A 19,534-nucleotide genomic window follows, 5' to 3' on the forward strand; every position below is an offset into this window, starting at 1 on the left:
TGACATTCTGTTTCTACAATGCTTTACATGATTATTGAGTGTAGTTTTCAGCTTGTCTTAAAACTAAGGACTTTGGAGGAAGAACATATAAAAATACGTGCTATTGGCCGGGTGTGGTGACACATGCCTTTAATGCCAGCACTTGGGAGGCTAAGGCAGGTGGATCTCTGTGAGTTCAAAGCCAGTATGGTCTACACTGTGAGTTTTAGGACAGCCAGAGCTAGAAAATACTCTCACTCTCTCCCCCAAAATCAACTTGGCATCTCTCAAATTTGTTTTATAATGCATTTCCAAAGAACCCTTTTCAGGATTTCAGATCACTAACCTATGAAACTTTCCAGGACACAATTAAAAGAATAATGTGGCACAGATTTTACACTTACATTACGTTTGGGTCAATACAGATATTTGATCAGAACAGGAACAGCTTCCTTCACATAAAAAAAATGTCTACATAATGAGATATTTTTCATGTTCTACTCTGAGTTCCACTCTGAGAAATAAATTTGGACAGTGTATGTTTTGAAATGTTCATGATATCACATTAAACTGCCAATGAGAAGGAGCAATTATGAAGGATTTGGATGAACTTAAATCAAAATTCAAATGAAGCACAGAGTTTCACATACACACACACATATAAAAAAACCTACTTCCTGTGTCAAGATTATAGCTCAATGGCAAGAAGAAAAAGAGGAAAACACTCTCTGTTGGGAGTGTGTTCACACTACCATCCATATCCTAGACACATCAGCTTAATTCCTTCCTCTCTGCTCCTTCAACATCCTTACCCCCACCTCCACTCTCCACACCTAGAGTCATCTAGGACATGCTAATTATGTAGAAAAGCAAATCTTACACTATCCTATTCTACATGATTCCTTAAGGAAAAGACCAACAGCAGACCTTCTAGTTCTGATTTTAATATGAACAATTGTGTAGCATGGCAAATAAGAACTATAACTGAAAACTTACCATAAAAAGTCAACTGTCCCTTAGCTACATTTTTGCCTCTGGAGTTTTCAGCCACACATTCATATGAACCAGCATCTTCCTGCTGAAAATTAGGAATTTCCAGAGTTCCATTTGACTTATGTCTTCTGGCTTTCCTTGCTATTGGCTTTCCATCAGCTCTTCGCCATAGAATAGTTGGGACTGGGCTGAAAGCAAGAATAAAATGGGATGAACCAAGTTAAAGAAAGCTCTGTCTCTCTCTTTTTCAACCTGCATTGATAACTTCTTCCATTATTTCCAGAGCCATGAATACATTAAAGCATTTCCCAAATTTCATTCCTATATTATCATTATTTTAGCAACATGTATATCTCTAGCATTATTCACTTGATGTTTTTCTTAACATCAACATTAACATTAAACAATGCATTCAACCTCCTACACACCATTACCATTGAAAGAAAAGAACATTTTAATACATTCCTTTTCTTGTATATAGGGGTTTTCTATAACTATTAAAGTAAAAATGTTCAGGCATACACATGGTAGAGTTAAGATAAAGGCAACTTCCTACATATTCTTCCCATTGAGACCAGGTTCATGTCTCCTCTCCTTGAACGTATTGGGCTCTTTGACTACTCTGACTAATAATGAGACATGGGTGATACTGAGTCAATTTCTAGATTCAGACATTAAGAAACAGGCATGTTCCTTTCCCTTTTTCTTGTAACACTCTCTTAGAGACACCTGCAAGAGGTTTGACTGCCTTAACACTGCCACACAGAGGATGTCTCATGGGTGTTTTACCTAATGACAGACCCAGAGGGCGCCATCATCCAACCTTGCCTCCAAGATGCCAGAATGTGAAAGATCCTTGAGGTTTCCACACTGCTGATGTGCCAGATTCACACATCACCCAGACCAAAAACATCACTCAGCTAAGCCCTGCTTAGATTCCTAACACATAAATCATGAGATAACAATAAGATGTTGTTTGTTCCTTCCCAGCTTGTAATGCAACACTAGAGAGCAGAAACAATATATTCTTCCAAATGTTGTCCAGCAACGTGAGTACCACTCTGTAAGTTACACCCACGTACTGAACAAGTGATAGTAAAAGTAATGAGCTCATAAAATCTGGAAACTACAACCTAATTGCTGGCCTAGAGGAGCAGTTCACTCATGACAACCTGATCTGGGCGACACAGTTGTTCTTATTGTCATTTACATATTGATGACCTTACCGATTTAGAGCGGTCCATTTGGAAGGTGGTTTGTGGAAACAATAATTAAAGTAGCAAGATGAAGAAAAGAGCAATCTGTGGAGTCTTAATGTCCTCTCAACACATCTATCATCCTTTTTCCATAACTGTTTGGAACACATCTTAAATTGCCAATGAGGGCAGCCTGTCTGCAAATGAGTGTTTTTAAGCTAACTGGAGCTTTTAGGAGTGCAGCTTCCTAGCAGGGGATGCAATTATTTACTTATTTATTTTGCACAGAAACACTCACAGTGAAGTAATTACACTGAATACTTGCCAATCTTCTCTGAGAAACTTGAGATGGTATTTAAAAAATTAAAGTTATCAACTCTACTATATTTGTTTTAAAATAATTTGAGTTCATTAGGCAGATACTGCCTCAAAATGCAGGAGGGCTCCATCAGAAGCACATTATGGTTGCCTTTATATTCAATCAGATATCTACTTAATACATGCCTTTAAACATAGCTGCACTTAAACTAGTCTTCTACTCTTAAGTGGGCAGTGATGGTGTGTTTCAGCAGCAAAACATGCATATCCAAACATTTCTGTGTGGATGCGAGGAACCCAATTTGTGTCTTTTGTTTTTATTTTAGCACCATTTAAGCACAGTGAATAGACTCTAATTCGTAGTCCCTTTGGAAGTGTGAGCAAGGTGACATTTTCTTTCTCCAGGGTGGGTTTTCTAAAGTATCCTCTTACAAAGATCACCAAGTTTAGACCTTGATGATCCAGTCACCTGTCCTACTGTCTGCCAGTTATTTCATAGGTTCACAGAAAGATTTTAAAATGTTTAAGATCAACTACACTACAGAGTGTGCTATCTGCTTTTCTTGTCAGCGATAAATCATTGCTGTGTCTTACACATGGCTTTACAGCTCGCCATTCAGTTCTGTGCAGTGTTCAGTCCTGCAGCTCTGTCACAATTCATATACTGTGGTAAGTTTTTCAGAGATAAAATTTACCACTGTATTAAACCTCAACAAAGTGTTCCAAAGGAAAGATATTGTCATAACCTGAAAATAATCATTCCATTAGAGTTGAAAATACAATTGGAAATGTAAGGAATGGCTACAATTTCTGTAAAACACAATAATTCCATTTAAAAAATATTATTCACTGAGACAAGGACTGGGCAAAAACTTGTAATGTAGCTTTCATTAATACTCAGGCCCAGAAAGAAAAAACAAAACAAAACAAACAAACAGAAAAAAAAAACAGACAGAATTAAGAATGAGTAGCTAGCTAGATGGGGCTAGGAGAAAAGACAGTTTCAGACCACAAAAATCCACAAGGGCCCCAGTGCTCACCCTTCTGGGGGTAGTTTATATCGTTGATGCCAAACCATTCCTGTTGGTTACTGGCATATAAAAATCCCAGCTGATCTGAGTTTCCTTTCTGATGCCCTCTGGCAGATCTTCTATGGGGAGGCTAAGCACTTTCCAAGTAGATTCTTTTAAGTGTAATCCAGATGGAATAATAAAGTTGTGAATAATTTTCAGACCACTCTAAAATAGACTCTTAGATATCAGCTCTTCTCTCTCTCCAGTGAGAGCAGAAGGGAATCCAAATGAGAGAGAAGTGTTGGGCAATTTGAAAAGAAATTTAAGAAAATTTTTATGTATCCCCTGTAAACGGGGCCAGAATGAAAGTCCCCATTTTTCCAAATAGTCAGCTTGCCTGTACCTCAAATAAAGGCCATTGTTTTCCTGTCATTCTGGGTTAGACAGCATGTACATTATAGGTCATAATAATAGAATGAAATACTTTTTCAGAATCGCCCGTTCTCTTCTCCTTTGTGGCCATGTCCATTGTGGTAGCCAATCCTTCTGGAGCCATTACCTGTCTGTCTCCATAGGAAGAGGGCAGAATCAAAGATGCACGTGCAGAATTACAAAGAGAAAGATGATTTGGTTTTCATGCAGCTCAGAAACCATTGCTGTGAGCACCAAAGACAATTCTCTCCCTGCTGGGGCTGAAGGAAGATGAACAGCCAGAACTTACTTTCCTAAGGCAAAGCATTCCAGCTTGACTGTTGTTCCTTTTTCAGCTGGGACCATTTCTGGAAACTGTACTTCTATTTTGGGTTCATATTCACCCATCACCCCTGTGAACAAACAAAGAAACCAAGTCTGAGAGGTTCTGTCAAGATGTATACGTGTTTTCTTTCAGTATAGAACATTCCTATACCCCTATGTGCAAATTTAACTTCATCTAAAACAGGCTCTGCACTAACACTGTGAAACCCCAATACTTCCTCCAGTTTCTTGAAGAGAAAAATTTATAGTACAGCACTTATAGCACCTGCAGAGGGTTAAATTATGCACACTCCTCCGAAGTACTTTGCAAAGGTGGTGAAAGAAAAAGAGTTGACACACTCCTAGTCACCAAACATATCACCCCCTTGGAAACACACGGCATAGAACATTAAAAAGTATTTAAAAACAGTTTTAAAACACATCCTTTCTGGTGTCCGTACAGTGATTTCTCAAAGTCATTCTACGGCAACAGTGTTTATTCTATTCTGAGGCCAACCCGAATAAATCTAAACAACTACATTCAAGGCATAATAATCCTGTGTTATATAAGGTCAACCCGCAGCAAATGATTAACACCTATGGAAGACATTTTTTTTTTTTTTTACATGAGCTTGTCCTGTTAGTGGAGTAGTAATCTTGGTAGTCATAGTTACCAATATCTAGAAAGAGGACTGTGTGATAACAGCTATAGTAACAGCCCAACATATTAAATCTATGTTTAATGACTAAAAACACATAATTTATTTCCTACCAATACTATCTTGATTCATTTGTCAGGGTTGCCATCCGTTTCATACATTTATTTCTATTTAATTCCTGGACATTTCCCATGATTACCGATTCAACAGTACTGATGAAGAGTTTGGTATTATCTAGGGTTTTTTTTTTTTTTTTTGTAAAGTGGAATGGTCTCAATCCAGTTCATCTCTCTTTTAAGCCTCCCTTAGTCAGAAGAAAAGGAAATGAATGGTTTCAGAAGAAAAGAGTAACAACGAGGAACGGACGGCACAGGTGCAGTGACAAAGAGAGCTGATTTTATTCATCCTACAAACACTTTTCATGTTCTGGCTTAGAAGCTGAGAGGCGTCACAGGGATCTAATCAGTCTGTGAAAAAAACAACTCAGCACTATGAGTTAGGTTTTTACAGTGTTTCTAGGTTCACCATGAGGTCTGTTGTGGAAGGGCGAACTTGAATACAGTTTTGCTGTTGCTGTTTGGTTTTTATTTTTCTTGGCTAGAATAACAGGAAATCCTAGCTTTAGGAGGGACTTTGAGACAATTTCCCCCTGTGTTCTTTAAAAAACATCTTTTTAGATTTGTTTGTTTTATCTTATGTGTGTGAGTGTATATAAGCACGAGCAAAGACTACGTGTGTGCCTCTAAAGAGGTCAGAAGGTTCTTCTGCTACTGGAGTTATAGATGGAAGTGAGCCACCAAGTACATGCTGGAAACTGAACCCTGGTCTTCTGCAAGAATAAGTGCTTTTAACTGTTGAGCCATCTCATCTTTCAGGGTTGTTAAGTTTGACGTACTTCTGTGTAGTGAGAATGTTTAGTTTCTTTAAAAGCCTAGAAATGTATTGGAATATGTTTTTGCTTTAATCCCAGGTGTGGGATGTGGGGCTGCTTCAGATTGTCTACAGAAGCTAACTAGGATTTGTTTCTTGCTCTGACAGGGGTGTGATTTTGCCAGCTGAGGGTAGTTTATGTTTGGAATTCTGGGGACTCTTCGGAGAGTATATAATGCCAGAGCCCAGAGATGTGGGTGACGGGATGAGCTGCTGATTTCCCTGCTGCTGTTGCTGATTGCTATTTGCTCCAGCTCCTGCTGCTGTTGCTGTTTTGGAGATACCCTGATGAGGAAGATCAAACTCACCCAAGGAACTTGATGCCCCTAATCAGTAGAAAGTAGTCTAATGATATTGACACCCTCTTTCCCTTCTACCTACTTTCTCTTCTACCTAGTGTTGTGGGGGCTTGGAAGGTGTAGGGAGTTAGAAAATATAACCCGATAAAGTAGCCAAAAGTCTTGCTATGCTTCTGTGCATCGAGGGGAGATCACAGTTAAGGGATTGAGACAATCCTTAACCCTTGAAAGGGTACAACTGCTGTTAATATCTGTCCTTCCCTTTGCAAGGGAGGTTGTAATCTCAATCAGTTTAACATTTTGTTTTCAGCCGCACCAAGATCTAGTGAACGGTCAAAGTTAAAACTCAAGTCTTGAGCCTTCACTTTTTATTGTGCCCTTTCTTCACTGTCAAAGTAAAGTAAAATACACCAAAGCCACATTTGACTTGTTCAGAAACAAAGCTGTTTCTCTTTTTTGTCAAGTCTCTGCCATAATTTCTCCTGCACCTATGTTTGATTGCCTCCCTTTGAGCATTCGCACAAAGCTGACTGGGTAATGGTGTGGTGCATGCATACTAACAACAGCATTCACAAACAGCTGCTGAACTTGCTAACAAACCGTCTGTACAGTTGAATCATCATCCCATAAATATCAGTAGTATGACTCGGAGTGTAGTGAGCAAGTTAACACCTCTCAGTGATGTGCATGTGGCTGTGTACTCTGAGACTGGTGTTAATTGAAAAAAAAAATTGCCTTGAGAGAAAGAGATCTTTGTCTTCCCAGGAAATCAAGGCAGTTTGAATTGCAATATATCACACTTTGGATAGAGATGAGACAATAAGGTTAAAAGAACAAGGGGCCAGGGTGTCTTAGAAGTGATTGACTTTGTCTGTGTGACTTTTTCCACATGTGCATCACGTTTCTGTAATGACTCTGTGAAGATTATAGTGAGGAGTAAATGTTTCTCACTTAACCTTGTTCTGCACATCAGTATGCATGTAGGTAGACTCAGTGTCCAGATCCTTAAATGTATATTTCTCCATACTAAACATTTTGCCTATCAGAGTGTGGATTCGGAGTCCCCACTTGTAGAACGGTTACATAATTCTCTTCCCAGTCTCTGAATGTCCTACTCTCTAGCCCATTGTAGTTTGTGAATAACCGGGGGAATCAATTTTTTTTTCTACTTCATTTCATACTATTTCCAAAATGCCTTTAAAAAATAAACATTTTTATGGTAACAGCAGTATTTCTTTTTTCCTATCTACCTATCTACCTATCTACCTGTCTGTCTGTCTGTCTATCTATCTATCTATCTATCTATCTATCTATCTATCTATCTATCTATCTAATCACTTTACAGCCTGATTCCAGCCACTCTCTCCTCTCCTCCCAGTCCTACCCTCATGTCCCCTCACCCCACCCTGCTACCCCCTCTTTTTCTCCTTCTTCTCTGAGAAGAGGAGGCCCCCGAGGGGTATGAACCTACCCTGGCATCTCAAGTTGAAGCAGGACTAAGTGCAGCTCCTTGTACCAGGGCCAGAGAAGGCAGCCCAGTTAGAGGAAAGGGAGCCAAAGGCAGGCAACAGAGTCAGAGACAGCCCCTACTCTTATTGTTAAGGGACCCACATGTTGACCAAGCTGTACATCTCCTACATATGTGTAGGGGTCCAGGTCCAGCCCATGCATGTTCTTTGGTTGGTGGTTCAGGCTCTGTTTCCCCCCACGGACCCAGGTTAGTTTATTCTGTAGGTCTTCTTGTGGTGTCCTTGACCTCTCCGGCATCCTCTGTTCTTCCTCCCATTCTTCCAAAAAACTCCCTGAGTTTGGCCTATTGTTTGGCTGTGGGTCTCTGAATCTGATTCTATCAGGTGCTGGATGAAGCCTCTCAGATGACAGTTATGCTAGGCTCCTGTCTGCAAGCATAGCAGAGTACCATTAATAGTGACAAGGGTTGGCTCTCTCCCACGGAATGGTCTCAAGGTGGGCCAGCCATCGGCTTGCCATTCCCTCAATCTCCGAGCCATCATTATCCCTGCACTTCTTGTAGGTAGGACAAATTTTGAGGCAAAGGTTTTATGGATGGGTTGTTTTCTCCTTCCTTCCATTGGAAGTTCCACCCGGTGATTTCAGATTCCATATCCTAGCTGCTAGAAGTCTCAGTTAGGGTCACCCCCATTGACTCTCGGGAGCCTCCCCTGTCCCAGAGATGACCTTCCCACATACTGATTTTCATTCTCTTTCCTGCTTCATCCCCAACTGCTTTCCCCACACCTGATCTCCAACCCCGTTGCCCTACATACCCTCTCCCACTCAGTTCCTTCCTTCCATCTACTTCAGTTGTCTATTTTTAAAACTAAACATTTTAGATATAAATTGCATAAGGCCAATTCATTGATTTTTAAGAGCATAGTTCAATGATTTCTAGCAAGTTTGTTTAGACATGCCACTGTCACCATAAACTGGTTTCTGAGCATTTCCAATCCCCCAAATAAATGCTCTGGTTTTTCTTCAGATTGTATAAATATTTTGCCAATACTCAAATAATATCTGTGATGACCATTTACTGTTAATTCCCAGCTCCAGCCCCAGCTCCAGCCCCAGCTCCAGCCCAGCCCAGCTCAGCTCAGCCTGCGGCAACCTCTGACCTGCTTTCAGTACATTTGCTACTCTGGGCATTTCATATTAATGGAGTCATATATATGCGTCCTGTAAAAAATATTTCTTTTTAACTTATATGTATGTTTGTCTTCATGTATGTATATACACCACATGTATGTCTGGTTCCTTTGGTGGTCAGAAGTAGATTCCCCAGAAGTAGAATTACAGACAGTTGTGAACTGCCATGTAGGTTCTGGGAACTGAATCTGGATCCTCTCCAAGTGCAGCCAGTGGTCTTAACTGTCTGCCTTCTCTCTAGTCTCCATTTAGTGTCTTTCCTGTCTGGATTCTTTCATATGAGATGCTTTCAAGGCCCATGCTATTGCACACCAACATTCTGCTTGACCTGCTGCAATACAGGAAACTACAGTGTGCATAATCTCACATTTTATTTATAAGATAAAAATTTGCATTAGTTTCATCATAATGGTCCTATCAAAGAACTACAATCTAAGTAGCTGAAAGGAACATATTTTGCCTTAGTTCTGAAGGCGCTGTCAGGTCTGACTCTAAGACTCTGGACATGTACCTCTGCTTCTTCCAAGGTTCTGGGAGTAGCGCTCAATCCATAGTGTGCCTCAGCTTGTATTGTATCATCCACACCTTTGTTTTTAATGACTGTTTCTCTGTGTCTTCTCATTGAATTAAGGACCCATTCTATTACAGGATAACCTTATTTTAATTATCTGTACCTACAATGTCCCTAGTTGTTAATAAGGCTGCAGTTTGAGGCTAGGGTGGGGGAAGACGTAGGGTGCAGCACACTGCAACAATGAGCATTTGGGCAGCTGCCATATTCAGCTATTGCCAATGATGCTTCAATGAGCCGTGATGTGCTTTGTGTGGACAGACATTCATTCGCCTTATGCTCTCTATGACTTTCATATACACGACTCTTTGCTTATTTATGTCTTACTTCAAATGATACAGCCTCAAAGCAGTGTTTTCTGGTCACACTGTTTAAACTCTGCCCCTACTATTGATTTCTATCAGCGTTTCTTTTCCTTTTTGTTACGTTTCACAACGTAAGACTCTCTTGTTTGTTTATAGATCTAGTAGCTTTCACTCAGATGAGAAAACACACCACCAAATGATGTAGCATCTTTTTTTTTTTTTTGTAAACTTCTAGTCCTATCTTAGATTCTCAATCTCTTAGTAGGTGTTCAGGAAATAACTACAGACATAAAGCATCTTACAAAGTCCATGGCACCTCTCAAGCCGCGTGACTATTTTCCATAACCGTTATAAAGCCAGGCTCCACCTCCATTGTACATTGTATCTTGAGGAATGAAAATCTTATTCGTTCTTCATCATTCACAAACCTTATCTCAGGAACATGGGCACGAAAAAAATTGAGATGAACAGGGATGTATGGCAAGGGCGGACTGATGGGAGGCATGTAGGCATTTTAAATGTGGCCTATAATAGTAAGAGACACATGCTGTTTTTCCAGCCATTTATTGCAGATCCTTGTAGTTTTTCTTCACTAATACGAACTGTATAGCTTGTTTTGTTTTGTTTTTCTGGTCAGATGGGGCTATTTTTTTTTTTTTTTTTTTTTTTTGGTTTATAGACTGCTTTGTATTTATAGCTATGTAAGCATGAACAAAGGAGTATCAGGAAGAACAGACTGATCTGAATACGTAGTGGTAGTTACAATACATAAAGATGATTTTTCACTGCTGCTTACAGGAATGTCACCTCATCAAGTGAGTATCCTCATTTTATCATCATACAGATAAGGGAAGCACATTGCTTCATCTATATTCTGAATGATATTTTTTGGGAATACCTGTGGAAGTTCTCCATTTATTTTGGGCTACACCTGGTACAGCCTGTATTTTATTTGGCTATTTCTTTTATTTCTAACTATTTTGGCCTTTCCCTTTCGCATCAGATGTCAAATCTGTTGCCTTTCTGTTTTGGGGAAAACAAAAGGCTGGTTAAAACGACACATCTTTTTAGGTTATTTCTCTGACCACCTGGAAATGGTTGACCTTAATTGGTCCACAGATGGTCTGGCAGTTTACAGAGTAAGGCCACTGATGGAATTGCTCCTAAATCCATTTTCTATCTTCACACAGGTGGGAAATATGAATGTTTAGGCATATCAACATAACCAAAATAAAATAAGTTGAATGTATGCATGGCTCAACTAGAAAACATAATCTCTGCCACACTTTTCTTCTATAAAGACTATATGATTTGTTCATGTGTTCAATTGTAAAAATATATGCTTTCCTCTATATATTTACACATAAGGTTGGAAAAAATAGCCTTGCCTTATGAAACTGTACCTTCTATGTTTTCTGTTCTTTGGAACTAGAGAACCACTGTAACAGTTATGAGAGTTGTATTAAGTACATAGAATTTCTTATGTCAAAGTTCCTAAAAGGCAAGGCCTTGGCTCTGTTTATCTTATGGTAGAACTTAATAAGTATTAACATCAATCATAAACTCTTCAGTATGCCTGCCAAAGAGGGTTGGGGCTCACCACAGTTAAACCTGTCCTGATTCCTGTTTTCATGCCTTTCATAAGACTGCTGGGTTTTGGTATGTTGCCTGGTGATATGGCACACTTAAACTATGATGAATTGCTTACTGCGTAAGTAAAAGTTGATTTCACAAGGAAACCTGGCTAGAACTTCCTGGGTGTTTGTTCTGAAGCAGTCATTCATTCTGTGATTGAAATCACCTGGTGGGCTTGAGTTTCTAATTTACAGAACAGAACATAAGCCGGAGGATGAGGCTCTGCATCTCCAAGTCATTCCCAGGAGATGCTGCTGATGGCTTGAAGAACACTCTTTGAGTGCCACTATCTTAGTTAAGAGCAAAAGAAAGGCATCACAGCCGACACTCATAAACCTACTCTGTGGACAAGGCACGGTGCTGAGGCACTAGGAATGGAGTTCTACTAATGACAAGGCCATTGAAAGCCACAACTTTGTTGAAGACCGTAAGGGTAGAGACTGTCCCACATTTAAAACCTTGCCACTTATCAAAGGTTGATGCCCAAGTCTGTAAGATCATAGGATTTAAAGAAATAGATCACAATTTACAGAACATGAAAGTGAAATCAGCCACATGCTGCTCTTGTTTAAGTACAATTTGCAGAGTACTGTGCTGCCAGAAGGAAGCCAGTTTGCAAAACTCTGTGCCTAAAGATTTTTTGCCAACGCCTGCTTTAGCTGGAATCTGTGCTTGCTAAATTAAACTACAGATGGAATGAACATTTACTAATTTCCACTGAGTGGGATTTTCTACTGAAAAAAAAAATAATTGCCAAAATTGTTTTGGAAAAAGTACCCACATTGACTTTCTTGAAAAACAAGTCACATGGTATGTGTGCCATTAACCTAAAAATATTTGGAAATATCTCATTAGCCACTCAAGTTCCCTTGGCTGAATATGCCATTGTGGCCTTTTTTATAAAAGTCATGCTTTTTATTTTTCTTAGTAGGAAGAAAAATCTGATGAAATGTTTTTTTTTTTTTTTTTTTTTTTTTACTCTTTCTGTTGTGAAGTAAAACCTGTGACCAAAGGGAACTCAGACAAGAAACGGTTTTTGTGGCTACCCCAAGCCATTATTGAGAGAAGTCAGGGCAGGCACTCAAGCAGAAACAGAAGCAGGAGCCATGAAGAACACTGCTTACTGGCTTGCTTTCCATGGTGTGCTCAGGCTGCTTTCTTATACAATGCAGGACCCCCTGTGCAGTGGAGGAACCATTGACAGTGGTCTGGACTCTATGTCTCCAACCCACACATGTATGGGCCAGTCCGATGGAGTTAATTCGTCAGCTGAGGTCCCTTCTCACCAGGTGATTCTAGTTTGGGTCAAGGTGATAAAAACTAACCACCACAGCATCTCATGCGTCACTACCAATAACCCGGCAGGATAACTCACATTGAATTGAGTGTTGAAACATGAATCTCCTCACTTCTAGGTAGAGGTATGTATATCATGTTTTATCTAGGAAATGGTCCCCCAAATCCATAATCACTGAAAATAAATGCATGATTTATGTTATATAAAATCTGTGCTTGCTTCCTTTTTTTCAATAGTTTAGATGCAGAAAGACTTTTTTTTTTCTAGAAAGCTGTCTGAATATAAAGACAGAGTGATCTTGAATGCTGCTTGGCTAGCAGAATGTCTGCTTACCTGAATGCCTGAAATAACTCACTGTATGCATTATGTGAAATTGATTATAGAATATCTAGTGCTAATTTTGGTTTCCTTTGAGGATAGTTATAAATACTAAAATGTTCTTCATATTGTGTTTAATTATTTCTCTGCCTCTGCACATACTGACACTAACTGAAATCAATGGAGGCACTGTTGATAGACAGTCTTTTGATATTTAAAGATGGCACCATAATCTCAGAAGTCAGAGACTTCTTAATGAAAGGTCAAATAGCACAGGATTCATTTGGACCTTGTAGATAGAAGGTCTAAACTCCCTCACTGTACTTTGGAAACAGTCATAGAAAAATGTTTGCCAATAAGCAGTTGACTGTGAGCTAATAAAACTTCAGTAATAAAAACAGGTGGTGGGCTCAGGAGCCATAACGGACTGACCCTAACAATTGGAAAAATGGAGAAGACAGTGGCATTTGAAAGAACAATATAATCAACAGACTATTAGAACTAGCAAGAGGTTTCAATAAAATTAGTAGATATGGAATAACTATTAAGAGTAAAAGCAATATTTAGCCAACAATAACAAATTAGTATGGTTAAAAACAAAAATATCATTTAAAATATAATAAGCAATGTATGGATATAGCCTAGAACCTTTGCTCGGACGAAGCTCGTGGTAGCTCAATAACCAATTGGTTTCCCATAGTAAGGGGAACAGGGACTATTTCGACAGGAACTCCCCACCCCCCAAGGGAGGAGCAATCCTGCTAGGCCACAGAGGAGGACTTTGCAGCCAGTCCTGAAGATACCTGATAAAACAGGGCCAGATGAAAGGGGAGGAGGTCCTCCCCAACCGGTGGACTTGGAAAGGGGCAGGGAGGAGCTGAGGGAGGGAGGGTGGGATTGGGAGGGAATAAGGGAGCAGGATACAGCTGGGATACAGTTAATAAAATGTAACTAATAATAATAATAATAATAACAAATAAAATAAAATATAATAACAATGATACAAAAATATAGAAATTATCCAAGAATTGCCAACTTATGTATGCATAAAATTTTAATTTTATGTATTGAAATGGGCCATTGGCATGGCTTGCCTTCTACAAGTGTGTCAGCACTGAGTGTCTTCTGTTGGGAACTCTTTTCTCAATTTGGATTGCTCAGCTCTTCCTGGAAGATGATTCTCAAGGCCATGCAAGTGTCCTTCACAACCAGGCTGTCAATCTGTACATAATTCCACCATCCCATTCACCATTCCGTGCATTGGAATATCAACAAAAGCGAATCGTTTTTAACTCTCCACTCTCATCCATCATAGCCTCACGCTTGCTCCACACTTCAACAAGACACCTTAACTATATCATGTATCTATAATAAATATGACTATATATATCTGTATATATCTATGATACATAACTATATATATATAACTATATTATATATCTATGATATATATAACTATATCTGAATACAGAAAAACTTTCATATTCTTACTGGCAAGCTTACAAAGGGTTTAATCAATATTTAGTGGTTAAATATATGATTAAAATTTAGGGCCAACAAGATGGCACAGCTGGTAAAAGTGTTTGCTGCCAAACCTGAGTTTGATCATTGTGTGAAAGAATTGACTCCTGAAAGTTGTCCTCTAATATCTCCTTCCTCAGTCCAATAAAGAAATAAGTAAATAAAGCCACTTGACCAAGCCAACTCAATTCCAGGCTGTATGCTTCTGTATACTTTATTTTATTTCCTGTTTTTCCACCTGTTATTTTATTATTGAGAATCCAATATTATAATTCCAATAAGCAATGAAACTAGACACTTTGGTAGTTTGGAATTCTCTAAGATTATGTTTCAATGCACTGAAAACTGGGTCTTTTGACTTCATAGTATACTGCCCACTATGAGCACTGAACAGATGCTTCCTAACTGACTAGCCAAATGACCATCCAAGACCTTTGGCCCTCATGGACCTGAAATGGAATTGGCTGGAATAGAGATCTAAAGTCTATTGCCAAGTTTCCAAGCTTGTCAAACCTTCAGCATATCCACAGCCATTAAGACTCTATTAAATCAGATTAGCAAAGGCAGCTTAGAAAAATGTCTCACATCCTTTAGTCATTTAGATGTTCTCATCATGTTTTACACCCACAGATCCTCAACTGTGATGTTGTTAGAAAATTATAAACAAGACATGATTGCTGTGACAAAGCTGCACCAAAGTTGCAATTAAAAGTGAGACTTAAATAAATCAAAGAATTTGGGGGAGAAATCCTTTAATAATATAAAATTACATTTAAGGGGAGGGTACAGCCTGTTGCCTAAATGCTGGGATATCAATTAAAAAAAAACTCTTAAGTAGGTCAAGTACTCACTAAAAGAAGTACTCTTAATACTCTAATGTCTTTTTAAAAAAATACAACCCCTGGGTTAATGAAGTGGCCCATAAATAAAGCTGACCTATTCATAAAGACTAGTAGTTGCTACGGCCCCATGAGACTCCAGTGCAGGTTGGGAAACACTAGGAACACTTGCTCTGAGCAGTTAGCAAGATCATATCACAGCAATGAATTTCCAAGAAAGCTCCTAATTTTTGATTTATATATTTGCTTTGGTTTTAACTTTGGAACTCTGAGATGGGCTTTGTTCTTTTGTGGCACTAGACGTTTTAATGTTGGTAGAGGTAGAGATGCCTACCATGGTTTCTGTGTCTGGAAGGTGACTGTACCTGGCAGTTTGCTAAGATTTGCATTTGGGAGAAATCTGACTCAATGAAGGACATTTATCTTGTCTGTAGAGTAGTGTTTTATATGACCTGATTTTTGCAAATTCTGAGACTGACATAAGCTTAAAAGCTGTGCCTAGAATCTCCTAAATGACGAAAGAATCTTAGATATAGTTTAATATACATTGCTCATTCATACAGTAAAGACAGCTAAGGACCAGAGAAATGAGACCACCATCTCCTATTAGGTGGAGGTAGACCTGTTACTGTGCTCCACAACTTCATCACTTTTCCCTTCTGCCTTTTAGTCCTACACATGGTCAGAACATGCATGTTTGTCGACTTTGGGTTTTTCCTGAATCGTGGAGATGCTGAGATCATCATCTTGTCTTTCTTCCATTAGGTTAAAGCATGATTTAAGATAAAAACATTAAATGCTTCAATGCTGAGCCTGATCAATATTTTCACAGCAGAACACTATTAAGTTAGGGGGAAAGGTGAAGACTTAGAAAAACATGGTTATGAATTTCTTTTACCCTATGAGAACATAAATGTATAGTTTCAGTACTTATAAAAATTTAAATTGTTTGTTTTTTCCAAGAATTTCATATATAAGTACTTCATTTTTATCATTTCCACCTCCTATTTCCCTCCAATTCCTTCCATTTCACCAAGCCGCTTCCTTTCAAATTTATAATTTCTTTTTCCTCAATTATTATTGTTTTATACAAACGCACACAACTTATTATTTAGTGTTGCTCACATGTTCATAGGTTTTGTGTTGACACTTTGGGATCCAATAGCCTACATGGAAAAAAAATCTACTATTAAAGCCAATCACTTTCAGTATTTTAATTTTATGATGAAGGATATGTACTCAAAAAAAGTAAATATCACATAAAGACATACATATACATGTATATTCTTACGATGTGAATAAATACAAAATTTAAATAAAGAAAAACAAATTAAAAACCTCTATAGATAATATTTTATTCCCTATTCCTTGGTATTTTCCTATATAGAATTATTTTTATTAATTAATTCAATGTACATCTCAGTCATAGACCCCTTCCTCCTCTCCTCCCAGTCACACCCTCCCTCCTGCATCCCTTCTTGCTTATTCTTCAGAATAGGGGAGCCTTCCAACCCAGACACCCCAGCTCATCTATTCACATGAGGACTGAATTCGTCTTCTTCCCCTGTGGCCTTATAGGGAAGTCCCATCAGAAGGCAGTGATCAAAAGCAGGCATCATAGTCTGTGTCAGACATATCCCTCACTCTACTAACTCGTGGGCCAACAGGAAGCCTAACATGTCCATCGGACTCATCTTCTTGGGGGTCTGTGCATTGTAGTATGTCTATTCTATTTGATATTCCATCTTACACCCATCAAAATGGCTAAGATAAAAAAAAAAAACCTCAAGTGACAACACATGCTGGAGAGGATGTGGAGAAAGGGGAACACTCCTCCATTCCTGGTGGGAATGTAAACTTTTACAACCACTTTGGAAATCAATCTTGTGCTTTCTCAGAAAATTGAAAATAGCCATACCTCAAGACCAAGCTATACCTAGGCATGCACCTGAACAGTGCTTCACCATACAACAAGGACATTTGCTCTACCATATTCATAGCAGCTTTATTCGTAATAGTCAGGAACTGGAAACAACCTAGATGTCCCTCAACTGAAGAATGGATAAAGAAAGTGTGGTACATTTTCACAACGAAATACTACTCAGCCATTAAAAACAAGGAAAGCATGCAATTTGCAGGTAAATGGTGGGAACTAGAGAAGATCATCCTGAGTGAAGTAACACAGACCCAGAAAGACACGCATGGTATACACACACTTATAAGCAGATTTTAGTCCTATGTAGAGTTCTAAATGGGGAAAATTTTTAACATATTTAACAATTAGTGTGCAAAACCTGAGCCTATCAAACAGAACCAGGCTGAAAATATCTTGCTCATCATTTATCTTGGTTCTAGAAAGAAAAAAAAAAAAAAAAAAAAAAAGCAAACCTATGTCTAGCTAGTCTCAAGGAACATAGACAAAAGGCCAAGTTCAAACAAGTGCTTTTTAAGCTCACTTATGTATTCATGTGAGTGACATACAGTAGCACCCTTACAGACTTCTTCATTTCCCTTTTGCTCAGTTCTATGTTAACTCTCTCTGTCATGAGCTTTTTCAGGGCGAGCAGAGGGTACTGTGTAAATTAGACATTCAGTTTATCATCAAATTCTATTGTTTCTCTAACATATGCTTTACAGTAATCTGATATTTCTGTAGAAAATTTGAAACAAATCTTTGAAATCTTCACAAAAAGTATACAATACACGAAGCTCATCATTATTAATGACCAGCATTGGGGCTAATATTGATCAACAGACATTATACTAACTTCTAATAACTCAGATGCATTTTTTCCTAATGAAAATCTTTTCAAATACCTAAGTAGTAGGCATGTGTTGTCAAGTAACAACTCGTGTTATTTTCACAGCAAATTAAAAATACGTGGAAAATAAGTATAAACTCTGAAACAAAATTCCATCATAATTATCTAGCAATTTTCAATTATATATGATTTTAGAAGCAAATACTGTAGAACACACTTTGGTCACTTGAAAGACTCCCAAATATATATTATGTATAATATTCATACAATATAATAATACTATATATGCTATATTCATAATGATATCATATATAATACTATAATATATTATATAATATATATAGTACCGAAAGAGAAGATGTAGGTATGGGACTCTAGAGCCCAGGACAGCTTTTCCTGAAGTTCAGTTAAACCACAAGAAGTACAGAGGCTAGAAGCCTGTCTAATGCTTCCCCTGCCTCATTTCCCAGCTTTTCACTACCCCCTTTCCTCTGAATCAAAGATGTAAAATTTGGTATCCTTAAATACTGTCTACCTTATCTGTGTGTGGTTATGTGCTCATGTGTGCAGGTACACAGAACAGCCAGAAGAGGGAGCTGGTCCCCAGGAACTAAATTAGAGATGATGGTGAGATGATTGCTCTGCATGGGTGCTAGGATCCAAATACGGGTCCTCTGAAAGAGCAATATGCAGTCTTTACCAGTGAGCTATCTCTCTCCAGACCCAAAATTCAAAGTGTTATACCCAGAGATAAATACCTGAAGTTTAACCTTGTTAATTAGCATTTCGAAAAATATAATTCCACCTATACTGTACAAACAAGTCTTTTCTGTTTATTATTGTAATCTTAAAAAAATTATAAGCATATTTTAGGAACATTATTGATGTATTTTTAGTATACAAAGTATCTCTCAGAGGTAAATACTGTTATGCTAATTTTACTGATGAGGAAACAAAAGCCAGTGAGTTTAAACTGAAATTTCCTGTGAAATAGACAGTTACTGGTGAGTCTTAATTCTCCCCAAAGAGCTTTCTCCTCCATTTTTTCTGGCTTACTTCCTTGCCAAAAACTGAGTAAGGTTGAAGGAAGCAAGAGGAATGCATTCTGTAAAGGACAGGATTAAAGAAAGAGGCCATGCAAAAGGCCTGCATGATGATGAGCTAGGAACACCAGGTAAATGCAATGAGACGGTTGTGGGACTTCTCACTTGATGCCTGTCAACACCTGAGCCAAGATTCACTGTTCACTTTTTATGACTCTCTGGTGGCCTTTTGGACGGGAAACAGTGAGTCTAGAATTTCCTTCCTGGAACTCAAAAGCCATGACTTGAATCGTGGGGAAATCTAGTCATTTAAGCTACATCTGTTCACAGCAATGCAAAGCACCAGTTGTGGCAATTAGTTTAGTTCGAGCTTGAACTTCCTCTGCCTTACTTGTTATATTTCTGAGTCAGAAGAAGGGTGTGAAATTTTGAGTGTGCTTCAGTGATCAAAATGACTGTA

The 19,534-nt window shown here is 38.5% G+C and overlaps 1 protein-coding gene across 3 annotated transcripts in view; it reads right to left on the reverse strand.

The window, feature by feature from the left end:
- LOC129692233 (contactin-4) overlaps window positions 1-19,534 on the reverse strand; it is a 1,033,094-nt gene that overhangs the window by 193,185 nt on the left and 820,375 nt on the right. For all 3 annotated transcript variants that reach the window (XM_055628516.1, XM_055628514.1, XM_055628515.1), the window contains 2 exons: window positions 4,221-4,323; window positions 976-1,160 (listed from right to left, as the gene is read on the reverse strand). In XM_055628516.1, coding sequence (XP_055484491.1) covers window positions 976-1,160; window positions 4,221-4,323 — 288 coding nt within the window. The remainder of the gene's footprint in view (window positions 1-975; window positions 1,161-4,220; window positions 4,324-19,534) is intronic.

The sequence above is a fragment of the Psammomys obesus genome, unplaced genomic scaffold (assembly GCF_907164565.1).
Source record: "Psammomys obesus unplaced genomic scaffold, mPsaObe1.curated_primary_1811, whole genome shotgun sequence".
NCBI classification, from domain to species: domain Eukaryota; kingdom Metazoa; phylum Chordata; class Mammalia; order Rodentia; family Muridae; genus Psammomys; species Psammomys obesus.